The sequence below is a fragment of the Rhinolophus sinicus genome, linkage group LG04 (genome assembly GCF_036562045.2).
Source record: "Rhinolophus sinicus isolate RSC01 linkage group LG04, ASM3656204v1, whole genome shotgun sequence".
Lineage (NCBI taxonomy): Eukaryota > Metazoa > Chordata > Mammalia > Chiroptera > Rhinolophidae > Rhinolophus > Rhinolophus sinicus.
In genome coordinates, this window is record NC_133754.1 from 156,146,329 (window position 1) to 156,166,544 (window position 20,216).

The following is a 20,216-nucleotide window of genomic DNA, read 5'->3' on the forward strand; positions in this document are numbered from 1 at the left end:
TCCTGTCATACTATGTATGATTCATTCAATCCCGCCAATGTATACTACCACCTCCTATGGACCTGTTGTAGGCTAGGTATGGTGGGGAGCTGTCCAGCACTCACAGTCCAGAGGCCAGTAATGAGGATACGGCAAGCATACAGAAAGCTCGACCAAATACAAGTGTGATAGTGCTAGGTGCTGGAAAAGAAGAATGATGCAAGGAGGTAGCTAAATAAGAAGTTAGAGGGAACACAGCCCATAAAATTGCCCTCACTCTGACACCCACTGCAAGAGTTTAGACAACTGCTGAGTTACATAGAACAGTCCACATGACCACGTTCTCTTCTGATACCAACTGCAAGCAAGTCCATTGGTCCCCAAGACCACCCTCAAAGTTTGATGATTCACTGGAAGGACTCACAGAACTCAGTGAAAGCTGTTATACTTATGGTTACAGTATATTCCAGGGAAAGGATACAGATTAAAATCAGCCAAAGGAAGAAGCACATAGGGCAGAGTCCAAGAAAATAACAAATGCGAAGTTTTCAGTTGTCCTCTCCCTGTGGAGTTGGAACAGCGTTACTTTTTCAGCATCAGGCAGTGACAGTATGATGAAGTATTGCTAACCAGGGGAGCTCACCCAAGCCTGAGTGTTCAGTTTTTATTGGGGCTCCATCGTGTAGGCATGGTTGGCTACCCGTGTAGCTGATCTCAGTCTCCAGTCCCTCCAGAGGTCTACGGATACTGTGTGACTCAAAGCCCCCAGGCTAATTTACATCACTGGCCTTTCTGGTGTGGCCAGCCTGTTCCCTAACTCATATTCTTAGACTACATGGCCCAAGTCACTTGTGACCCAAGGCTCCCCGCTTACCAGGACACGCCTACCAGGCATGATATTCCAAGGCTTATCTCCCAGCAGCCAGTGGCAAAAGCCAGACCCCTCTTTGGGTAAGGTTGATTATTCACGATACAACTATTTTATAAGTTGATAAGTATAGTCAGTTTGTCTGCTTTCTGCCTTGGGCAATTTTGATTGGACTTTGTGTTATAAAAGGGGTATCTTACCATTTTGGAATTAGGCCATAGTGCCCCTTCCTGTGTCTGTAACCAGAAGAGGCAGGAAGTGTTTCTGTGGAAGTCTTTGTGTAATCACTTGAGGAACAAACTGAATACTTGTCTGTCCTGCTCTCTGACCTACTGCTAGTCATTTCAGTGCATTTTGGCGCCTGTCTCAGCAGAGCACAGGCAGGAGGAGAGGCAGAATTCTAAGCAGTTGGTTTATTTTTTAAATAGAACCCAAGATCTGGTTAACAGCTGACTTGCAAATGATTCTGAGGATATAGTCTATAAATTGGGAGCTAGATTCATAGCTGAGTTTCAGAATAAAAGAAAAAAAATGTAAAAGTGCAATTTACATGCAAAAGTTGTATGAGCAGTATGGGTTATTTTTTCCTGGAAAAAAACCACAGAACACACAGGGCCGTAATGGTATTTTGAATGTCAGGTACAGGACCACTTTATACTTTGTAAGTATTACGGGCTTAAAGACTGTGATGCTGTGATTTAGTAATCACAAATTTAGTAATGCCTGGGGGGCTCTTTGTGACCAAGAATCATAAGCAAGGTTGGGATGTGGAGCTTGAAATGGCTACTCTCACTTTGCTTCTTTCTCTCCAGCAATCCCTTTGTCTCTATTTGGGGTTTTTTTGTGTTTTTTTTTTTTTGCTTCTCATTCAGTCCTCACTCTCTCTAATAGTGGATCCTATGCCACTGAGTGTATTCTTGAAAAGCTATGTGTAAATTGAATTTTTGCAAATAAAAATCTTATTGTAAAATTGCTATAGGCATTTACTGTCAATATGAATCTGTTAAACCCTTTGACAAAGTTAAAAATCTCTTCGAAACGCTAATGATCATCACCTCATTGTTTAGCCAGATTTTTCATGACATGTCTTTTGTAATAGATGGGATTTTCTATAGAAATAAGTTTTCTGGATAAATGAAACTTATTTCTTAAAGCTTCAAAGGTTGTTTTCTTTTAATCACTTTGGCGGAAGTCTTTGAAAAACATGCTGCATCTTGCTGCCTCTTTACAAAGAATACTGTATTTAAGTTTTTATTGGTAATTCATATTTATTGCAGGGGTTTATGGGAGCTCTGCTTTTCCCTACAGTTGTAGACAGCACTCCAATATGTCATTTCTTTTGTACAATCCAATGTTTGCATTAACTGGAAAGCTCAGGCAATTTCATGACTCACTTTTGCTTAATATCTCTAGAGAGCATATGGGGAACTTTTTCATATCGAACACAGCCAACTCATTAATTTATCTAAAACATCTTCTAGCCAAATCTTCAATTTCTTAGACCTCTTCTGTTATCAGCTCTAGTAGCTGCCTGTTTTTTTCAGGGTCATTTCACTAAGAAGGAATGTTGTTGTCATTTTGCTTGTTTCTAAGTACATGGCAACCTGTAAATGGCATTAAAGCCAAATTCAGATGTAAATGCTAGGTAGCCAGCTAGGCTCACTCTACCCCCAAGTGAGTGACTTGCTCCCCACACACCATCACAGTGTTGAGGGTCATGCCACAGTAAAATTACATGTGATAGACCTTTGGGGCCATTCACACATAATGGAAACGACAGTAATAAAACTTCAAATGCCAGAGGACTACTGTATTCTACTTTGCTGCAGTCCAGCTATGTCATCGGGGGTGCTCTTGGGTGTGTAGAGCTGTTTGCCCCTGTGCCAGATGACACCAGATTGTTACATATTTTCAATTCTTACATCTGCTTTTTTCCCACTTTTTCTGCCTATATGTACCCTTGCCAGACAGTTATTTCTCTTTGCTTTGCCTGCTTTTAAAGCAGCCCTTCTTTCCATTCCGATTTTATAATACCAATCTGCTGTGCATTTGGAGACCAGACCATAAAGATTGTTAACAATTTTATTTGCATGAAACGTCAGTAAACCTGGGGCCCTGTTGTGAGTAAAGCATACGCATATCAATAGAGGAAATGGACTAAGCTTGCTCCAGACAGGTGAAGTTGGTGAATAAATTGCCAGAGAAGTACAGGATATTTGGGATATACATGTTACATTTAGCATTATACTATAGTTGTGTTGTTTCATTTATTCCTAAAGTAGTTACTGTTTCTTTTTCTTTTTCCATAGGAGCTTCCATGTACCAGTCTCAAAAGTGAAGGTATGACTGGAAAGGGGCATGAGAAAACTTTCTGGGGTGAAAGTAGTTATGTATTTGTCAAAATTCAGTGAGGGTACACTTAACATTTGTGCATTTTATTGTATGTAACTTTTACCTCATAAGAAAAGAAAAAACCATAAATTGAATTGTAGTTAATGAAGTGCTCAAAATTTTAGGAGACGCATACTCATGTATTACTTTGAAATGCGTCGAAAAATGAGATAAATTGACGGGTGGATAGAAGAATAGATATGTGGAAAAGTAACTAATGGTAGAATCTCACTAGTGGGCATATGAGTGTTCACTGCAAAATTGTTTCAACTTTTTTATGTTTGAAATTTTTTATAATATAGTATTGGTGGGGAGAAGTGAAGGTAAATGATATCTGATGAAGCAAACTTTTTACACAGACTGATGCTTGATAGGACTTTTGGCTACCTGGAACAGGGACTCAGCTTAGCAGCCTTCTTACCCCTGAGGCCTCGAATATTGTTTCTTCCTTTGTCGTTGATCCTCCTGACCCACTCTATTATGATTCTATCCCTGTTTTGCTAATCATCACATAGTCTTTGGTTTGAGCCACCTTAAAACCTTTTTGGAAAAGTGACAAAAGATAGCTGTGTATAAAATATAAGCTCCTATTCTGGTCAGGAAGAAAGCTATAATAGATTGTTTTTGGTTGCTGGTATCGGAAAATCCAAGGAAAAGTGACTAGCAATAAGACTGCTTATTGCCTCACATAACAGGAAGTCTGGAGGCAGAACAAATAGAAAGTTGGTTAATTCCAAGCTCAATGATTCCAGGATCCAGTTCAACTTCTCTGAGATTTTCTTGGTTTTTTTTCCCCTCATGGGTATAAGCTGGCTATAGCAATTTCACAACGTGAGTCCTCACCAAACAACATATAGAGGAAAGAAAGGGAGATTTTTAAGCTTCTCTTCCTTCTTAAGAGTCAGAAGAGTCCTGAAAGGCTCTCAATATACTTTGTATCACATGCTTCCTCCTAAGCACTTCCCTAACAAGGGGAATGGGATTACCGTGACAGGCTAGACTAGTCAACATATACCTCTGGAACTGAGGAGCCCATGGGTGGTGAATTTCTGAACAAAATTAAGGATCTGTTAGCCTGAAGGAGGTGGGGAGTGGCTGTTTGGGAGCTAAAAAAAAAATCTCAAAGTTTTGGTTATTAAAAACATAATTTGAAAAAATTACATGAATACATTTAAAGTAAAAAATGAAAATACACCCTCACCCATTTTTCCCTCTGTAGTTTCACTTCCCTAATGAAACCGCTGTCAATAGTTTGTTGGGTGTGGGTCCAGATCTTTTTCTGTATTCACGCAGACATGTACACGTGCTAGTATAGGTTTGATTTTCCCCCTAAACTTAGGTTCATGCTAAAAATCTGTTTGTAACTTGGGGCTTTTTTCCCCCTCAATAATATATCAAAGACAGTTTTCCTTATCAGTGTGTATATCTCTCCTTCTTACAATATGTGGGTATACCATAGTGTATATGGTTCACTATTACCCTTTTGAGTCATTTAGATTGTCTGCAATTTTTCCCCATTACAAATAATGCAGTAACCATCTTGTCCCACTTTTTAAAAGTTTGTGATGAAAAATTTCAATCATATCTGAAAGTAGACCCCTGTGTACCTATCACCCATCATCAACAATATCAACATTTTGCCTGTCTTGTTTCATCTGTCCCTCCCTTACCTACTTTTTATGTCTTCTAAAGTACTTTGAAAACAAATCTCAAACATCATTTCATCTGTAAACACTTAAGCACCTAGCCCACTTTTTTTTATTGAAATAAAGTTCACATAATATAGTAGAACAAACCATTTTAAAGTGTACAATTCATTGGCATTTAGTGTATTCACAGTGTTGTGCAATCACCTCTCTAGTTCTGAAACATTTTCATCACCCCAAGAGAAAACCCTGTATTCATTAAGTTTTCACTTCCCACTTACTTCGCCCCCCATCCCCTAGCAAACGTTAATCTGCTTTCTGTCTTTATGGATTTACCTATCCAAAGTATTTCATATACATGGAATCATTTAATATGTAACCTTTTGTGCCTGGCTCCTTTCATTTAGCATATTTTCAAGGTTCGTTGGTATTGTAGCACCTATCAGTACTTCATTTCTCTATCACTAAATAAGTCCATTGTATGTATATGTCACAATTTATCCATTCAGCCTCTGGTGGACGTTTGGATTGTTTCCATCTTTTGGAAACAATAGTGCTGCTGTGAACTATTGTACCAAGTTTTGTTTGAATACCCGTTTTAAATTCTTTTGGGTATATACCTAGGGGTAGAATTGCTGGATCATACGGTAATTCTATGTGTAATTTTTTGAAGAACTGCCATTTTGCTTTCCACAGCAGTTATACCATTTTATATTCTCACCAGTAGGGTTCCAATTTCTCTGCATCCTCTCCAACACTTGTTATTTTTTGTTATTATTATTATTGTTGTTATTATTATTGCCATCCTAAGTGGGTGTAAAGCGATATGTCATGGTTTTGATTTTCATTTCCCTAATTACTGATGATGTTGAACTTTTTTCATGTACCTGGCCATTTGTATCTTTGGAAAGGAGGCTGTTTAGGTCCGTGGCCCATTTTTAAATTTAGGTTATTTGTCTTTCTGTTGTTAAGTTGTAAGAGTTCTTTATGTATTTTGGATCCTAGACCCTTATGAAATATATGATTTGCAAATATATTGTGTGGGTTATCGTTTCACTTTCTTAATAGTGTCCTTTGATCACAAAAGTTTTTAATTTTGATTAAGTCCAATTTATGTTTTGTTGTTGTTGTTGTTGCTTGTGCTCTTGGTGTCCTAGCTACTTTTGAAAGTGTATCTATAGAAAGGATTCCTTAAAATGGAATTATCACCACTTAAATTTTTGATAGATTCATATGTTCTCTAAAAGTTTATACTCTCATCCACTATGTATATGTGATTTTTTCTGCACACTTTCACCCATACCATATATTAATCAGTCTTTCTGTTTTCTATTTTTTGATAATTTGACAGTAAAAAATATTTTTTTTAATGGGATAAACTTTATTTTCTTTCTTTTTTTTATTTATTTTTTATTTATTTATTTTTTTTTATTAGTTTCAGGTGCACAAGACAAAGCAAAACTTAGAGAACATTATGTTAAGTGAAATAAGTCAGAAAGAGAAAGACAAATACCATATGATCTCACTTATATGCGGAATCTACAGAAAAGAATAAGTGAATGAACTAATCAGAGACAGTTTTGGAAACATGGAGGAAAAACAGAGGGTTGCTAGAGGGGCGGGGGGGGGATAAGGGGAAGGTGAGAGGTTTTGAAAAATAGTCGGTAACCACAAGATGGTCATGGGGGTTTGAAAATTAATTTGGGGAACGTACAGAGGGATAGTGGATGGGGGAAAGGGGGCTCACACAATGTGAGGGATCTAAATAACAGTAAAAAAATATTTTAATGTGCATTTTTACCATAATATTTTCACTGTTTTATTTACATTATACATTGTATTTCTTCAGCCTATAGTCTCTCAAATATTTGTTGGATGAATGTTTATATCTTCTGCCTTTTTTCCTTTTTCATTGCCCACAGCAGATGCTACATTTATGTGTGACAAGCGGTGTAACAAGAAACGGTTATGTGGACGGCATAAATGTAATGAGATATGCTGTGTGGTAAGTAGACCTATCATTGCACACAGTCAGATTGCATTTATTGAGGGGCTGGACTTCTGGAAGCCTCACCATCTGGAATGCAGCCAAGATTTAGAAATCAGATTTAGAAATTCTGGAAGGAGCCTCTGAGCAGAAGTCATATTGTTGCCCAGGTCAAGCTAATCTCAGCCATGTCAAGAAGATCAGCCAGTGGCAACATAGAAGAAGAGAAAGAAAAAAACAAAAGTCCTCAGGCCCCAGATCCCAAGACCACTAGATGAGCATGCAGTCCTCTATGGGAGATTGTGTGCTATCTCAATACACAGACTGGCCTGGCCTTAGCAACTCGGGCTTCACATTTCATGCACTCCTTTGGGAAGATTGGTGGGCAAAATGCGTGTGGCATTTTTGAAAGGAGCAAGTTTTAGTTACCTGAAGTATTCACTTCTGTGGAACTAAATAAAGGAGGCACTACGTGGCAGTCAGTACTGTGTTACTGTTTGTGTGTGTGAGTGTGTGTGTGTGTGTGTGTGTGTGTGTAAACAGAATAACACAGTAGCAATAGCAAGATAGTGCATACATACACATATGTATATGTACATATATAAAATACACAGTTGTTTTAAAATGTTTATATTGACAAGGTAAAGAGTAATGAAATTATACAGTATATCAAGACTTAGTTATAAACCAGTGTTTGAAAGCTTAAAGACTGCCTCTTATTATTGAAAATTTCAAATATATACAAAAGCAGAGAGACTAGTATGAGTCCCATGTACCCAATATCTGGCTTTAGTAGTGACCAACTCATGACTAATCTTGTTTCATCTACGTCCCCACTAATTCTCCCTCCCCTGATTATTTTGAAGCTAATCCCAGACATCATTTCAACCATAAATGTGGAGAGCTTGTTTTATAAATTTTGTTGTTTATGGAAAACATAAAATAGAGAAAATTTTGTAAATAAATATAAATCTCTCTTCCTAGGATAAGGAGCACAAGTGTCCTTTGATTTGTGGAAGGAAACTCCGTTGTGGCCTTCATAGATGTGAAGAACCTTGTCATCGTGGAAACTGCCAGACATGCTGGCAAGCCAGTGAGTGTCTTCACTGTATACTTTATTGTCCTAGAATTTTCTAGAAATTCAGACATAATATATTTAGAGAGATTGGTATGCTTAGATTAGTATGGATTACTAAAGTAATAAGACTTAGTATTTCAGGTGTGTTGAGTTTTTTGTTTGTTTGTTTTTTAAGTTATTCCTAGTGCTGTACTGTTGTCCCTGAATATATGAAACTTGGGCTATAGGCAACGATCTTAAGATGGATCTGGTTCATTAGTGGATGCCTCTTAACTATTATTGACCCAGGTTCTGTCCTTAGGAAGTCTTCTTTCTCTATATTATTAGCAGCAGTTTGCAGATTTTTTGGTCTTAGGACTCATTTTCATTCTTAAAAAATTATCGGGGATCCCACAGAACTCTTTTTATGTGAGTTTTAGCTATTTATATTTATCATATGAGGAATTAAAATAGAGAAATTTTTAAAATATTGATTTATTCATTTTTTAAAAACAATATATCCATTGCATGTTAACATAAATAACATAAAAATTTTGTTTTAGACAAACTATATTTTAAATTAGTGAGAAGAGTAGATGCCTGATATAATAGAAGATAGCTGGATTCTCATATGTGCTTCTACATCAATCTGTTGCAGTATAGTTGAGGCATATGAAAAAAATCCAGCCTCACACAGCAAGTAGGAAAAGGAATGAGTATTTTTAAAAAGTTTTCAAATAATTGTGGGTATTCTTTGATATTACACCAAAACTCAGCCTCATTTTCAAAACACTTACGTTCGTGTTTTTGTTTTCGTACTCTGTCACATTAAAATTCATTGGGGTTTTTTTTTTGTATTTTGAATGGGTCTTTTACCCGTACATGATTTTATAACATCGTACATTGATCATTTAGAAAATAATTATTCTGGGTTACATAGATATTTGACGTATTGACAAATGTTGTTTTATACTACTAAAAACTCATTTGTTAATATAACTACCAATCTCATCAGAAAAGCCTTGGGAAAAGTATGAGAAAGTTGTAAAGCTCTTAGTGGTAAATACATGTTTTCAAATACTCTATTTTCATTTGAAAGCTTGAATTTTTATCATTGGCAACAGTCATTGTTCTTGAAGTGACAGGCTCACTTTGTTCATTTTTGATAAAATGTCTGCCAAATAGCCAAGTCAAAATAATCATAGCTTGTCAGTGTTCTTTCAAGAAAAAATGATGGTGGTGCTGGCCGGTTAGCTCAGTTGGTTAGAGTGTGGTGCTAATAACACCAAGGTTGCCGGTTTGATCCCTGTGTGGGTCACTGTGAGCTGTGCCCTCCTTAAAAAAAGAAAGAAAGAAAGAAAGAAAAAGAAAAAATATTGTTTTGTGAAAAAAGAGGTTAATTTAGCTCACAACTCAAAAAAGTGCAATTCTTTAAAACAACCAGAGTATTTTTGTGTGCAACAAAAGTGCTTTATGCAGATTTCCCATCTTGTATCACAGAATATTAAAAAGACATCAATTCAAGGGTCAAGGTTTTTTTTTTTTTTTGCTGCTTCTTCAAGGACTTTCTTAAGTGAAACTATCGTTTTTTATTTACTCTAAGTGCTTAGTGGTGATAAAATAAAATGATTACAATTTAATGATACTGTCTTGATTTGTGCTAAGGCCCTGGCAATTTTTTTGCTTTTGCACCATCAGTGCAAATGTGAACATAGTGAAAAAAGTAAATATCTTAGTGTTATGAAAATAATTTTGACCTTGTCGACTCCCTGAAAGGCTCTCAGGGACCCCTAGGGATCAACAGAGCACCTTTGAGAACTGCTACATGAAAAGATTGGCCTAAGTCAGGGTTTCCCAAAATGTCTTCTCCAGAATGCTGGGCCAACCTCATTTCAACAGAGTTGAGTCAGTGCTTTGTTATAAGCCACACTTGAGGAGTTCCATAGAAACAACTTACATGGCCCCCGTTACCCTTTACCTAGTTATTTCACGTATATTACTAGCTCATCCTCACAATTATTGTTGAGTGAATAGGTCAAAGTCTGATATCCCGATTTGATCAAACGGAAGCTCAGAGGGGGTAAATTACCTACCCATAGTCCCTGAGCAAGTATGTACTAGGTCTAGGACTAGAAACCTAAGTCTCCTGACCGTGTTTTCACGGCTCTTTCTACCACATTGTGTAGCCTCTGAAGGGCTTGCTGAAGAGTGCTAAGTGGAAAAAAGTGGAGGGTGAGGGAATCCTCGAGTGCCCTAGTTGAGAACCATCACTAATGGCCTGGCCTCTACCAAGGCCCAGAGTTGGAGAACTGGCTCCCCTTGGGCTTTAAAGGTTAGGAAAGCTCTTGACAAAGTGGACTGCTTGTTAGAGCTGTACCATGTGAGCTCTCCTTTTGATCAGGCTGTGAACTGTCTAGTGAGCTCAGATGTAGCTCTGCGCTTCATTTCAGCTTCCTGTTTCAAGCATCATAGTTGTTGATTATATCTATAAGAATTTTTTTGAAGGACTTCAGTGGTTCTCGGGGGTTTATATTCAAATGCATATTTTTGTATGTTTGTTAATTACCTGTAGCTCTCATAATCTCTATCCATTTTCATAACCAAGAGAGCTAAAAAAGAGCTGTATCTTTAGTGGAAGTCTCCTGTTCTCTCAAAAAGGAATGGCCTATGGATCTGTTGTGTAAAATATACATATAAAACTGTCTTGGGTTCATGGACTTAAGAGTTTGTTGCAAGTAAAATGAAACACTTCATACTTGTCTGCTCCTTTGTTACCAGCTCAACTTTCATAAAACAAAAACCTTTTTTTTAAAAAGCCACCCCCTCCTCCCCAAATTATCCTCTAGAAATACAAGCCAAAAAAGAAGTATGTGTGTGCCCATCCCAAACTCATGAGGGTTGTTTTGTTTCACTCACTGCTGCTCCAGGTTTTGATGAATTAACCTGCCACTGTGGCGCCTCAGTGATCTACCCTCCAGTTCCCTGTGGTACCAGGCCCCCTGAGTGTACCCAGACGTGCGCCAGAATCCATGAATGTGATCACCCAGGTGGGTCCCCTCTCCTTGCCTCCCCACTTCATTGCCTGCTCACACCATGTCATGGAGGGTGTTACACGGTGGTCCTCACTGCTTTGATGGTCTTCGGGGACTTTTCTGCTTTCTTTGTGGCCTCCACTTTGGGTGCATATTTCAAAGTTGAGCATATGTTTACAAAATTGAAAGTAACTTGGGTTTTTGTTGTTATTATAGAAGCAGTATATATTGATAATATAAAAAGAAAGAAAATAGAGATAAAGTTAAAAGATTGAAATTAAACCATCTATTGTGTCATCTTCTAGGAATTAAACTTAATGTATATTTGGGGGGCCTTCTTTCATGGGCAAAATACACGTTTGCTTTTTGTTTTCCTTCCTAAAATAAAAGTGGGATCTTACTGAACTTACTCATTTTAACTATCACTTTTCTCTCTTATTATTGTAGTTTTCAACTCTCCCGATCAGTGAATAATTTTTACAGTATAGATTTTTAGTGGCAATGGAGTGGAGTGTTCGTTTACATATGTAGATGGACCGTAACTTAGTCAGTCGTATGTTGCAGGACATTAAAGCTTCCGGTTTTTCTCTGATGGTCTGCTGTAGACACCAGAAGCTACTTGTCATCACCCATTTTTCTTATCTGTCCAATCTAGTCACTGGCTTTCCTCTAGGACCATATTGGGCCCACCATGTCATTTTACCAAGTCCCAGAGGCGAACCTGAAATTATTTGAATCACCAGATTTGATACTTATAGTAAGTCTGGCCATATGATTTGGACTGACAAATAGGCAACCAGCTCTGAATTTTTTAAGTTAATAGAGTAAAACAGAATTAAGTAGTTCTTCATGAAGTGAAAAGTTTCTTCCTTCCCTGGGACCTCAGGATGGTGCCCCCAGCTTAGTTTGCAAGCCCCTGCTGTGGTGTTCACATCAGCATGAAGGAAATGCCCAAGCCAGTACTCACCCAGTCCCTCCTGCACACTCACTTGCAGATGTTACAGATGAAGTCCAGATCCTGCTGGTTAATGTCCATAGTAAGAGCTACCCTTTTGTGAGTTGTCTTGTTTTAGCCTGCTTTGTTCAGCATTCAATAAACTTTTCTTGAGTGTTTGTTGTATATCTAGCATGGTGTCAAACGCAGAAGGAGATTTAGAGGAACGAAAAATAGCCGATGACCTTGAGGTTCTTATGTTCTCCCTGAGAAGAAGAGGATGGTAGTTAAATACAAAGGACCTAACCAACCATTACATGAAGATGGGTCAGATGACATGGCAGCAAGTCATCTGCGCAAGAACTAAGACATCAGGGAGTGTGAGAGAGCTCAGGGCAGGGTGTGGTCAGCCAAGGAAGTTTTTGTTGTAGGAGATGAGTTAGGTGAACTGCCTCTTAGAGACAGCAAGGAAATTGAGTTGGTGGAAACATATTAAATGGATGAATAACAGAGCTATCTGAGCAGAAGTGAGTAGTTGCTATGTAAGGTAGGGCCAAATGGACAGACCATGGGGCTGTACCACAGGAGCTGAGGCAGGAAAGCTGTGTTTGGCATGTCTGTGCCCCTCAGTTGGGTTTCTTTTTCTCACTCATGCTCATCCTTCAACACTTTAATATAAAGCCAGCCACTGTTTACTTTCCTATGACAATTTTTTAAAAGTATGCCTAAGTTTATAAATTCCATGTCACAAACCATTATAACGTGTATAGTAGTTTATGTGTCTTTATTTAAATATTATTCCTAATTTTGCCTTTCTATTTCTGCAGTATATCATTCTTGTCATAGCGAAGAAAAGTGTCCCCCTTGTACCTTCCTAACTCAGAAATGGTGCATGGGCAAACATGAGGTAAGTTTTCTCTCCCATTTTCATTGTTCCAGCCAGAGATTGATGATTGGATTACTTTGAGTTGTTAGTCTCATTGTTCCTCAGAGTTAATATTCCAAGAAGCAGAGGTTTGCTATTGACACTTTTTTCTCTTTTTTAAATTAAGTATAATTTACATAAAATAAAATTTACCCTCTTTAGTGTACAGGTCTGTGAGTTTTGACAGAAGCATTCATTCAGTCATGTAACCACCACCACAATCAAGATGCAGAACATTCATTTGCACCAAAAAAAATTCATTTGTGTCCCTGTATAGTTATTCTCCCCCCGCCTCCAGGCTCTGGCAACCAATCAGCTGTTGTCTGTCCCAGTAGTTTTGCCTTTCCAGAATGTCACATAAATGGAGTCTTACAGTAGGTAGCATTTTCAGTCTATCCTCCTATCATTTTTAATCTGGTTACAATAAGTGAAATTTAGCCAGTTAGCTTTGAGAACATGGGCTATTTTCTGAGACAACTTCTAGGTTAACCAACTAACTAGGTTAACATGGGGAGAGGTTGCTAGCCTGGGGAAAGGTGTTACAGTGGGAGCATCCAGGAGTGGAGGTGTGCTCTCCACCAGCAGCCACTGTTCCTTCTTTCTACACCCTACGCAGCTTCCCATGCTGACTGCTGGGCCCAGACGCCCTCCTCCAGGGCACCGTGTGTTAGGTGGGTGCAAAAGTAGTTGCGGTTTTTGCAATTATTTTTAACCTTTTATACCGCACTTACTTTTGCACCAACCTATACCTCTTCATTGCCACTACCATGAAGGACGTTCCCCCTTTCTTAGCCTCTAAGCTCTATTTGGCACTGTTCACTATAGACCCTTTGAAACACTTTTAGTTTTTGAAATGCATGTTCATTGTAGACAATTAAGAAAATGCAGTTCTGCTACCCAGAGGGAAATACTCTTAACATTCTGGTGTGTAGACTGCCAGTCATGTGTGATACATACTTTCCCTTACTCTGTTAAGATTATACTGTTTTGTAACCTGCTCTTTTTGCTTCATAACACGTTGGCCAACATTTCCTTTTTTTTTTTTTTTTTTTTTGACAACATTTCTTAAAACTCTTGATATTTATGACAGCATTCTTTCAGTATTCTTATCTTGATGGACATACTTTTCTCCACTTATTTCCTGTGAGTGGTTCTCAAGTGGTAGTCCTTAGTATTTATTATTCTTCTGTAAATCTCACTTCCTCTGAGAGCAACCACTCTAAGACATCCTTGTATCATCTTTGTGTTACTCAGTCTTCATTCAACAAGTATGTATTGTGTGCCTACTGTGTGCTAGGCAAAGGCTAGGTTCCAGTGAGCAGAAGTGAACAAGACAGTTGTGGCCCCTGCTCTGTGGAGTCTAAGTACAAAGTACTGAAGGGGACACAGGGAGCTTTTACCCAGGGAAGACGTTTCTAGAGGAAGTAACATCCTAAAGGATAATGAGAAGATAGACAAGTCATGTAGAGAGGGGACAACAGAGGGCTTAGCCTGGGCAAAATTATCCCCAGCACCCTGGTAGTAGAATAGGTAAGTATTTAATGATTAGGAACTACAATCTCCCAAAATACTGGTTCCAAAGCGTTAGAAGCATGTGTATCCTAGACTTCGGAGGCCTCTTCAAAAGCAAAAGTTATGTGTCACTAGAGTCGAAGTATATTCCTCAGTTTGAGGGTTCTTGAAAGGATTTGAGTGATTAAATAGGAGTCACCTTTGGTTCCACAGAAATAAAATTCCAGCATCTTTTTCCTAGAGTGAGAAATCCTAAAGGAGGCAATTTCTCAAGAAAAAAGGAGTTGGGGGTTCCATGGCCTACTGCCTCTTAATTTTTTTTCAAATGACAGAGCTGCCTAAAGCTGTGGAGACCATGAGTTGGGAGACATGAGGAGAGTTGAGTATGTAATTTCATAAAACAGCCCTGCCAGCAGTCTTGAAACCATGGGCCACCAGTGCCCCAACTCTCAGGATTTGTGTGTCAACTCAGTACCCTGGCTGTTTGCAAAGGAGGGAAAAGATCGTCTGATCCTCCCAATTGGTCATAACATTTTCAAATACTCCCTAGTTATGTGGGCTCACATACTTGTTACCCACCTTGGAAAGTTTAGGTCCCAGGTCACATGTGGCTGCTACCTCAAGTCCTTTAGGATCCTAACAAGCATCATTAAATAAGGATCAGAGTTGTTTTCTTTTCAAACTAACCTTTCAGGCTTTGAAAATCAGCCTAATTTCTTTTTTCCAGATAAAAAGTACTTTAAAAAAAAATGCTCTTTGTGAAAGTTCAGGAATGTTTAGATAGGAAGTTAAAAGTCACCCCAAATCCCACACAGAACTGAGAATCTGGCTGCTCTGTTTCTCCTAGTTACGAAGCAACATCCCGTGTCACCTGGTTGATATCTCTTGCGGATTACCCTGCGGTGCAGCGCTACCATGTGGGATGCATAAGTGTCAGAGACTCTGTCACAAAGGAGAGTGTCTTGTGGATGAGGCCTGCAAACAGCCCTGCATCACCCCCAGAGCTGACTGTGGCCACCCATGTATGGCGCCCTGCCACCTCAGTTCACCCTGCCCCGTGACTGCTTGCAAAGCCAAGGTGCGTGTCCCTAGCTCTGGGTGGGGCATTGACTCTGGTTCTGGGGCTGCTCATGAGTCCTGGGCATGCATGCTAGTCAGCAGTCATTGGTTCCGAGGGACTGCAAGTTAACAAGAGAAAGGCTAACAAGGAATAAATCATAGAGGTTTCTGTCTGCCCAGCTTGAGATGGCCTTTTAAATATATAAGGGTCTGTTTTGTGCAAGATGTTGTGCTGGGTGCTAGGGCTACACCAATGAACAGGAGACACATGGTCCCTTCAATTAGCTAGACAGATAACTCGTTAATTACTCAGATAATTAATTATGACAGCAGTAAGCGTCATGAAGGAGTAGTTACACCCTTATAGAAGGAGCCATGAGAGGATGTGGGAAGGGCACTAATGTGGTCTGAGGAATGAAGCAAGGCCGCCCTGAGGAGGTGCAAGCAGTGGGATGAGGTGGAGTTAGGTAGGCCTTGGCTGGTCCTGGGTCACATGTCTCCTGATTCAGTGGTAAAAAACTCCATTCTAGGCCTGTCCCTTTAGGCCAGATTAAGGACAGGAGTAGTTGCCAGGAAAGGGCACTGTGGACTGGACATTCCCCTCCTAGCATGTCAGCTACCATAGTGTCAGTTTGCACGTGTGGTTAGCTTCCTCCATCCTGGAGCGGAGCCATCACTTTATTCTCTGCCATGGTTTGACTTGAGAGAGACTTTAAAAGTGAAACCTGCCCACTCACATGGTTTCCATGTGCTAAAAGTTGCTCCATGTTAATCTTATTTCAGATTGAGCTGCAGTGTGAATGTGGACGAAGAAAAGAGATCATGGTTTGCTCTGAAGCATCCAGTACTTATCAGAGGTTAACGCTACTTAATGTTAACAATTGGTGGACGTAGATGTACATGTATTTATTATAGGATCCTTGCAACTTTTGTAAAATTTGGAAACTTTTTAAAATTTTCTTGAATTTAGTTTTACTGGTTCAAAGAAAAGTACTACTGCTTTATGTACCTTTCCTCCCCAAACTTTAATTTGTAAAATAACCTTTTGTTTCCCCTCCTCCTTCTTCCTCTGTCTCTCCCTTTTGGCCCTGTTACACCATGAGATCAGAGGGGAAGATGTCCTGAAGTTGAGTGAATTGCTTTCATGTCCCACTACTTGTGGTGGCACAGCCAGGACCTAGTCCTGTGCTCCTCCCCTGAAGTGGGGGTTTCTGACTGCTCTGTGCAGTGTCTTTGCATCCTCCTGAAATCTTAGGATCCATGTGTTCACATAGGAATCTGAGTACAGAGGTGGAGGTGTTAAGGGATGGATGTTGTGTATATCTCTGATTAGATGCAGAGATGTGCCATGGAAATAGGACTTTCAGAGTATGCAGACATCAGAGTGGCTGTGTGCCAGGCATTGGCCTGGGTGTTCAAAGGGTTCTTGAGAAATGTATTACCTCATTGCTTCCTGGGAGCTAGCTGCTTAGAATCTAATTGAGGAGATGGGACGTGAGCATGTGGGTAGTTTATAATAGGTGCACTTCCGAGGCTGCACAAATCGATAGATTAGCCTTGAAAGAAGTCTTATGTGCCTGGTATGAGGAAGTTCTTGTGAAACTTCAATGCCTTTTCTTCCTTTTCTTTTTTATACTTCAGAATAGCTGCCATTTCCATGGCCTCTAAAGTAACAGACATGCAGCTTGGAGATTCAGTGGAGATCAGCAAGTTGATCACTAAGAAAGAAATTAATCAAGTCAGGTAATTTTTATTATTTTTTATTTTTTTGAATTTTTATTAGAGTTTATTTGAGCCAAAGCTGATGACAATTATGAGGAAGCAAGATCTCAAATGCTGTCCAGGAAATTTTTAAAATACCTTCTACTATTAGACTTAATTTCCAAAGGGTAGGAACCATTCATTTATCTCAATCCCTCACAGTAAAGCTTTGCATACACAGTAAATGTTCAACAGACATTTGATGTTAAGAGCCACACCTAGTCCAATCCAGTGAATCCTACTCAGGGTATAGCTAAGATCAGAGGAGACTTCCAGGCCTCACTCTGACCAGTAGCCAGAGGAAACACAGGCCTAGATGTGTCCAGCCCAACACATAGGAGAACAGAGAACCAGAGTGGTGGCAATGTCACAGGGGGAGGTGGGGCTGTCAGAGGGGCAATGGGAGCATTTGGGAGGTTGAGCAGGCACAGGACACTCAGAGGCCCGTCTGGGGACTCCTAGAGTCCCATAAACGAGAGGCCTGCCCACCTATCCTTGGAAGGGACCTCATCTAGCCATCCTTTGGCCAGTCTACTCTGTTTCCAGGTTGAGTATCTAAGAACTTATTGCTGTATGGTAACTGGGAAACCTGTGCCCTGACTTTTTCTTTTCCATTTGCTTCTACAGGCTGGAGTGTGATGAGGAGTGTTCAGCCTTGGAAAGAAAGAAGTAAGTAGTGTCAACTGCTATTTATCTACTTGACCTTGAGCTCTGAACCTAGTGTGAGGGAGCAACCCTTTAAGCATTCACTCAGCAGCTGCTCTGAGTCTTTTGCTGCTATTGGAGAGCAAGAGAAATTTGATCATCAAGAACTGAAGTGTCAGGATAAACCACTTAACGCGATTTCAGTGTATTTCCGAAACATGAGCTTGTGTGGTTTAGGGCCTGGTGTAAACATTACATGCCAAAGCATACTTATTATTCTGTGACTGGCAGACTTCCTGATTCCAATGGAGATAAGAGGCTTAAACATTTTTTTAACGGATTTTTATGTTGAAGTGTAACATACATATAGAACATCAGAGATACACAGAGTGAGTCATCACAAAGTCAGCGCGGTGTTGTTAATAAGCATCACCCAGGTCAAGAGATGGAAAATTACCAGAACCCTCTCTTGTGCTCCGCAAAGATAGAACTTCTATCCTGACTTCTAACACTTTAGGTTAGTTTTGTCTATTTTTGAGTTTCATGTAAATGATGAAATCATATAGTTTGTATTATTTTTATCTTGCTTCTTTCATTACATTTGTGGCATTCATTCCTATTGTTGCATGTAGCAATACTTAGTTCATTGTCATTCCCACATGATATTTAATTATATTAATATGTCATAATCTATTTCTCTTTTCTACCATTAATAGACATGTGTGTTATCAGTATTGGGCTATTACAAAATAATCCTCTAAAAGAACATTCTCAACTTGCTTTGCTGTATATATGTGTTAATTTCTATTGGATGCGGGGTAGATTTGCTGATGAAGACGGTATGCATATGTTGAGCTTTAGTCAGTTCTGCCAAACAGTCCAAAATGGTAGTATCAAATTACACTCCCACCAGCAAGGACATAGTTCTCATTGCTCTACATTTTTGTCAGCACTTGGAATTGTCAGTCTTTTTATTTTAATCCATTCTCATGGCTGTATAGCCAGATGTCAGTAGGCTTTTAACTTATATTTACCTGATGACCAGGAAGGTTGAGCACCTTTTCATATGTTTATTGGCCATTTGAATATCCTCTTTTGTGAGGTGCCTTTTCAAATCTTTTACTTACTTTTAAATTGTGTTTTTCATATTGTCTTTTTCATATTGATTAGTAGGAGGTCTTTATATATTTTGGATATGAGTTCTTTGTTGGTTTTATATATTGTATTTTCTCACACTCCATACCTTCACTTTTCACTCTTTTGATGGTGTCTATTGATATACAGAAGTTTCTAACTTTAATGTAGTGCAGTATATCAGTCTTATCCTTAGTGAATAATGCTTTTTTACCTTTCACATTTAGATCTACAGTTGACCTGGATTGATTTTTTTTTTTTTGAGCGTGATATAAAGAGGGTTCATGATTCAAATTTTTTCCATATGAATATTCATTTGACCAGTACCATTTATCAAGATGTCTTCCATCTTAGAATGATGATGTAATGACTCTCCCTATATAGAGATTCTTTCTTAAAAACCCACTGACCTATGAAAAAAGAGAAATGCAAATTTAAAAAAGGAAACTCCATCTGAAGTTGCAGATATATACTTCATTGCAGAAATGGAAAACTGGCAAGCCAGATTTTCCTACAGATATGTTTTATTGGTATTTAAATTTGAATTTGTGGCTGACTAATCAAGACATCAAAAGATCTCCCCTCTAGAAATTCCCTTGAAAACTTGAAAATTAAGCTTCTCTTGAAAAATTGGAAAACTGAGCAACAGTAAACCAGATTGTCATGGGCATTAAGCTTGAGAGAGACCCATCTCAGTGTAAGTGAAAATTGTACTAAGTGCTAAGCTTAGTTTTAAAAAAAAACAAAACAAAAGATATAAGTAGGTATTGGTGAGATGCCCTAAGACTCACACTGTCAGTCAAACCACAAGTAGGCAGTTGTGGAGGCCACTTATATCGTGATGATCTGGGGTCTGAGGTCCATACTATTTAACCCAGTAATCTCACACCTGGGAATATTTTCCAGAGAAATAATCTTAAAAGCTTTTTGCTCAGAGATGTTAATTGTGTCACTTATAATACTGAGAAACTAGGCAACTGTTAAACCTAAATGGGGAATGTTTAAGTAAATTGTGAAATATACGTAATTAGAGGATTATGCAGCTATTAAAACAGTATGTGTGAAAAACAAATAGTAATACGAGAAATGCTAATCATATAATGATATAGGGGAGAAAAAGATGCAAAGTTTTATATACACTGATTGCAACTGCTTAAAATTATAGGGGGAAAAAACTGAAAGGAAATATATTAAAATGCAGTGTTTTATATTATTAATGGAATTCTTTATTTTCCAGACTTTCATGTGATATTAATTTCAATATTTATATGTCTACTTTATGTACC

At 38.7% G+C, this 20,216-nt stretch overlaps 1 protein-coding gene across 2 annotated transcripts in view; it reads left to right on the forward strand.

Annotated features, from left to right (window-relative positions):
- NFX1 (nuclear transcription factor, X-box binding 1) overlaps window positions 1–20,216 on the forward strand; it is a 58,587-nt gene that overhangs the window by 32,961 nt on the left and 5,410 nt on the right. Inside the window, exons 11-19 of one of the 2 annotated variants that reach the window (XM_019734256.2) lie at window positions 3,157–3,187; window positions 6,807–6,889; window positions 7,856–7,964; window positions 10,856–10,975; window positions 12,722–12,801; window positions 15,179–15,409; window positions 16,174–16,247; window positions 17,032–17,133; window positions 17,779–17,820. In XM_019734256.2, the coding sequence (XP_019589815.2) occupies window positions 3,157–3,187; window positions 6,807–6,889; window positions 7,856–7,964; window positions 10,856–10,975; window positions 12,722–12,801; window positions 15,179–15,409; window positions 16,174–16,247; window positions 17,032–17,133; window positions 17,779–17,820 (872 nt within the window). The remainder of the gene's footprint in view (window positions 1–3,156; window positions 3,188–6,806; window positions 6,890–7,855; window positions 7,965–10,855; window positions 10,976–12,721; window positions 12,802–15,178; window positions 15,410–16,173; window positions 16,248–17,031; window positions 17,134–17,778; window positions 17,821–20,216) is intronic. The other variant, XM_019734262.2, reaches the window with a different exon arrangement.